Source organism: Lepisma saccharinum, chromosome 14, assembly GCF_977018435.1.
Source record: "Lepisma saccharinum chromosome 14, izLepSacc3.1, whole genome shotgun sequence".
Classification (NCBI taxonomy): domain Eukaryota; kingdom Metazoa; phylum Arthropoda; class Insecta; order Zygentoma; family Lepismatidae; genus Lepisma; species Lepisma saccharinum.
Window position 1 is genome coordinate 76,731,117 of NC_139242.1, and position 6,000 is coordinate 76,737,116.

The 6,000-nt window shown below is 35.0% G+C and overlaps 1 protein-coding gene across 1 annotated transcript in view; it reads left to right on the plus strand.

Moving 5' to 3' along the window:
- The window catches only part of LOC145999053 (uncharacterized), a 100,133-nt gene extending 94,509 nt beyond the window's left edge, over positions 1-5,624 (plus strand). The window contains exons 21-23 of the mRNA XM_083135996.1: positions 2,205-2,496; positions 3,998-4,101; positions 5,274-5,624. Of these exons, the coding sequence (XP_082992122.1) occupies positions 2,205-2,496; positions 3,998-4,101; positions 5,274-5,555 (678 nt within the window). The 3' untranslated portion in view covers positions 5,556-5,624. The remainder of the gene's footprint in view (positions 1-2,204; positions 2,497-3,997; positions 4,102-5,273) is intronic.
- Positions 5,625-6,000: the final 376 nt, after the last annotated feature.

The window sequence follows — 6,000 nt, forward strand, 5'->3', positions numbered from 1 at the left end:
GGTAAATTTTCAGCTAATAACTGTGTATATTCATATTCATAATAATTAACGTGCCTACATATTTAATTGAAAAACACGAGGTTCAAAACCAAAAATCATGACTACAAACATGTCTGGAAAAATTTTATTTCTGGTCTGGAAAACCTGGAAAAGTCAGGGAATTTCGTAAGCAAAAAATCGTAGCTACCCTGGTCTGATTTGATGATCACTCTAACCAGAGCTAAAGTAAAATTAAATACTACTACTGTTACTTCTACAAAAGTAAATAAAATAGTGTTAAGCAAAATAACTAATGTAAATTAAACAGTCACCACTACATGCATCCAAATCCAATCACTTGTTGAACCTACAGTCACGTCAAGTGTCCGGTTAGAAGTTGCTGAAAGTGTGCTAGCTGGGAGTGAAGTGCTTCAGAATACCAGTGAAGTGGGTGACGTAAAACCTCCACTGTGCCATATATTGGCATTTACATAAACTAAACCTTTCTTTCAGCTAGAAGGGTCAAAATTTTACACAGGTCTATGTTAGAAATTAAGTTTTTGCAGAACCTGCAGGAAAACTGCAATAGGGTTGTGGCTTCAAAATGTGTTGTGGAGTGACAGGTCAGAAAGGCTTTTTTGAGGAAGTTGCTTTCCATTATTTCTTGCACGACAAATACCAATGTTATGGCTCCTATGTGAAGGTATGTGCTATCTCAATCAAAATCTGAGGACTTGGCTCAGTAATTCAAAACTCTTCTCATGTGACATACCAATGTTAAGGCAACCTGTGATTGTAAGTGTGCACCTGCCACTTTGCTTGGTTACGCAAAACATTCACATAGGTGAAAAATGGGAAAACTTCCATGTACACACTTCCATGCAGCTAATTAGAGAGAAACTTCATACTAAAGTTTTCCACGCTGTTTTTAGTTTGTTCTATTTTGGTGGGCCCTACCACCATCCTCATTGGAACTTTTTGCAAACAATGAAATTTTGTAGAAATGAGTTATAAATGTGAAAATGTGGCACATTTTTTTAAGCCTAAAATGCAGGAATGTTTAATTTTTGTTGTACTTTAAGCCCAAAATGTGTTGAAATGACAAATTTGGAATATTTTGCTGGAGGATGTAAATAGATAGATCAGTCTTTTTGCTAGATTGTGCATATTTCTAAACTTCTGGAAATAGGTTGTGCCCAATGCCGGTACATTGGATCCAACACAATGCAATTTTTATTGACATGCTTTTCACAAAGACTAATCTTTAGTTCAGATTCAGATTATTGAGCTGAAATTATTGTTCAATATCACTATTTCTATTTATTTGTGTCAAATATGACATTGTTATTAAACTTATAAAATAATAATGATAAAATGTCCTTATCAAAATAAAATTCGAAAACTGTAAATGGCTATCTTGCTGACCAGTAGTGAGATGTTGCTGAAACTTGAGGCATTTAAAAAATAAAATTTAGCAATGCAAATTATTAACATTATGACAGATCATAAGTTTTCAAGTCGAAAATGTTGTATATAAAAATAATCATGCTGTACAGCGGGATCCATGAGTATTGCCGTGCAAATTGTCAATCACCATGTTCGTGCACTTTATTTGACCCAATAAGAGCTTCAAGAATTAAAAGAAAACTCAAAACAAGCTGTTGACAACTTCTGCACCAGCATACATAATCCATTGCTTAAAAACTCATAGGATGTAATAGAAATATTAATGAAAATAGTCATGGACAATTTGCACTGTAATACTCATAGATCCCACTGTACAAATTACAACTTTGCCAGCAATGTGTAAAAAAAAAAAAAAAAAATGGCAATCGCATTGTATAAAATTGAGGAATAAAAGCTGTGGTTGTAAGTTTTTGCGATGCATGTGAATTCGGATTGTTTTCTAATAAATTTAAAGCATGTTTGCATGTAAAAATTAATAAAAATCTGAATTTACTACACCAGACTTGTTTGACATTTTGCATGAGTTAGCGTATGTGGTTTAAGCCTGAAAGATAAAAATCCCAGTAAGGAAGTTGGTCCCCTGCGATTCTCCAGTTGCCAGAAGTGCCACGAGAATAGGTAGGCGGTCACAACATAAATTCAATAACAGTAAAAAATAGTCATAAAATAAACAAGGTGTAAGTGTTGCTTGGTTCTCAGCATGAAATGAGACTATTGTGAACATAAGCATTTTCAAACTTCCTTTTGTATTCTTATAGATGGGCGTGGTTGTGAAGAAATTAATAGCTGACAATCCAGAATTGGAACCTACGGCAGAAGTTGCTATCGCAGTGGGAAAGTTGGTTTGCAGCCTCTCTTCTTCCGAAAGGAAAACTATCCTTCATTCTGGGTCTATCTTCCTCCACGCATCCTCTGTCCTAGGCCACCTGGAGAGCTGCCATGCAGCCTGTCTGGAGGACTTGGCAAAGTTTGCCCTTCAGCCAGAGGCCTATGGAGACTCCACAAATTGGATAGCAGAGGATTTTCTTACTTTGGGACCAATTGTAGCAGGTTAGTACCTTCCCAGTTGAATCTTTTCTTGTGTAGTAAGGTTTGCGGAAGTTTGAGTACAGATGAGACAAATGTGTGGAATTGTTGAATCAAATGCTGATTTTTTTTATCTTAACATTTTTAACTCAAAGCAGACTAATTTGCTACTTTTCAATTCATAACTTGCATCTAGTATCAAAGAATCTTCAGGTTAAGACTGTCACAGTATTTTGATTTTACATGGTAAGTTTTGAAAATATTAGAAAATAAAATTGGCTTAAAAGATGATTAGATGCCTTATGTGTTGTCCAAATGCCAGATTTGGAAGTTTGCTATCTCCTTTTAGGTGCGTGATCAATGTCCCACTTAAACTGCACTTACAACGGAGTTGCAGCTGTAAATAGTAACTCCTCTCCCTCCGTGCATAACAGATAGAGGCACATATTTTTGGTAAATAAAAAAGCAAAATTTCGGTACAAAAACAGTCAATTTTGGGTTCAAAAGCGGTAAATAAAATAAAATGTGTTATAGCGGTGAAAAATTGTATGAAAAGTGGTATAAAAAGACATTTTGGTTTTAAAATTGAGAATATAATCCTAAATTTGATTTAAAAACTACTTATTCCACAGAATTAACATTATGTAGTTATCAGAGTATTGTTTATTTTTGTGTAAAGGGGTCCATTTTTTTGCTTCTCCAATATTAAATGCAGAATTACTCAATTTTCTGGAAATTGCATAACACTCAGGATAATTCAGACCTCAGAAGGTGTCGCGTCTGTGAATAAACCCTAAATTTAGGGTTTTAAGAGTTAATTTCGCTTTTTGCAGTTCATTTCGCATTATTTCGTGACAAAACATGGTCACAAAATGCATCTCTCACCTTTCAAAAACATGAAAAATTAACACTACAATGTGTTTTTTCAAATTTAGTTTTTTCGTCAAAAACTAAATAAGTATTTGCTGTACTACTGATATTCTTCAAGGCACCTCTTGCTGTAGGATCAAAACTCTTTGTATATTCTCTCTTGTCAATCTGATAGTCCTATCAATTTAATGTTGACAATTGCATTCCACACATGCACTTGCATATGTTTCTCCATAATACTAACCTCAGTAAATAACACATGAAATAAATTACTGGTCCTTACAAAGGTATGGTTCATGGTGACCAGAGGCCTACCTACCTAGAGGTAGGGCAAAGAATTTGGAGACTCCAAATATTACCAAAGTGCATCTTTCATATCAAACAAGCCAGTCATTTTTAAGAAAATAAGGAAATTTGAACCCAAATATCCAGCATAAAATTAAGAACTGTGGCAAATTCTGGTTTTGTATGTAATGATAAATTAATAAAATGCCAGTCAGCTGACAAAGACCAAGGGCCACCTTGTAATCAAAAAGTCCCAGGTTGGATCTTTATTGGACAGTGCTTTAAATTAAGTTTCTGCAAGTCTCGTTATGTTAACATAATTTATGTAAGTGGATTTCAACCACGTCTAAATGATTTTTTATCCTTCCAGGTTTGGAATCTGATAGGTTTAAAAGGCTGAGGAGAGGAGGGGAGAACCCTTTGACAGGATTGACACCTGCTGCAGTCAAGTGCATGCCTCCAGAACTCCTTCAGGTAAATATTTCAGGAAACAATCTTTGCCTCTTGAATTCATAACATGAATCTCTCAAAAACCATTAATGCCATTCTGTTTATCATTGGCGAGAAAAAACAGTTGTAAAACCACATTTTGCATTTTGCATGCAATAGGAAATTTCAAAGCTGATAAGCTTTTCCTCAGTTGCCAGTTCTTCTGAACTGGTGAACTTGGATAACTAGATTCATACCAATGAAACTGTTCCTCCCATTTTGTAATGTCCCAATTCTTTCATGAAGTAATTACATGATTGTATTCATAAGTATGGTCTGTTAATGTGCACAGAAAAGGAAAATAATTTGTTCCTGGAAAGTACTAATCTTTTGCATTGAAGTAAGTCTTGAAGCTTTCCTGGCGACAAATTATGAAATTCTCTTGAGTACGGACCAGGTCAGTTCTGGAACAGTTTCTCAGCTTCTGAGAGCTAACTTCTATCATCTTTAGGGATGAAAACCTTTTGAATTTGTCGTAAATTTAAGCATTGGGCTGAACTGAATAAAGCAGTAACTGCAAAGTTGCATTGAAGTTTTGTAGGAATTCTCCAGGACCTTAGAAGATGTATGCATATATATCCATATATTTCGTTAGTTATGGCTGCAACTTCCCCTAAAAAAATAATAATGCAGAATCAGTGTGAGGTTCCTTTTTGCTATCATGTTTTGTCACAAAATGAACCGCAAAATGCGAAATAAACTTAAAACATGAAATTGAAGGTTTATTTACCAATGCAACATCTTCGGTCTAAATTATCCTAGGAGTTATGCAGATCACGGACAATTGATTAATTCTTGAAAAATGGACTCCTTTACATAGGAATAAACTTGACTCTTGATAACTATATAAATGTACTATTAGAAGTGAAATGTTAATTTTGTGTAACAAGTATAGTTTTTAAATCAAATTTAGGTTTTTTGTTCACAATTAACACTGAAGTGAAAGTTTTTGTACTGAAATCTTTATCTTTTTCACCATAAATATGTGGCTCTAGTTATTAGACAAATATTAGCAACCTATTTGCGCCAATTCAGTGAAATTTAAAATTTCCTCACGAAAACTTCCCAGTCAGATCCTGAGGAGGAATTAGTCTTTAAAAATTCTTAACTGTGCTGCATTGAAACTGTTCTATTACTAACTTAATTTTATTCTGCAGGTCCTAGATGAGGAGCAACTGTCTTCAATTTCCCCCCTGGCAGCAGCCGTTGTGTCCAAAGACCAAAGAGCTATTCTAACAGAAGCCCAGCAGGCAGCCCTAGACAGGGTTCTAGAGCAAAGGCCCAATGTGACCATATCACTCGGTGCAGATGACCCCAGTGTTCACAAAGAATGCAAAGACTGTGATAAAATAAATGAAGTTCATGCAGCAGCTACTTCGTTTCTACCTTCTCTCTATGCACTTTCCTTTAGCATTGTTGTTGCCATTTCCAGGCTGTGATTTAGTCTATTGTTGTAAATTTATTTTGTACAGTACAAATTTTTTAAGATATTTTTGTATAAAATAAAAATGAAAATGCAATTTATGAATTAGATTTTTCATTTCTAAAATGGACTTTACTATGAATTTGTTTTCCTATTTCAACCAGATTAGGGCTTTTTTTAGTAACTTCTGCCCTTGCTGTCAGTCTCAGCTGGTCTAAAAGCAACATATTTTAGTTGCCACCTCTGTAGTCTATCATAGTTGTTAAGAGGCCTGTTAAAACCAGATCGTTGCTGGTATGCTGTATGCATGAAGTGTACCTCCTGATGGAGTATTTTGGAGTTCTTTGACAATGATATTCAGGGTTCATGGGTTAATTTGGACAACTCTCAGATGTAAAGTACCAGTGAAGAAACACGTGGGTTGTCATTTAAATCAAGGCCAGCTGGATATCCCTTCGTAC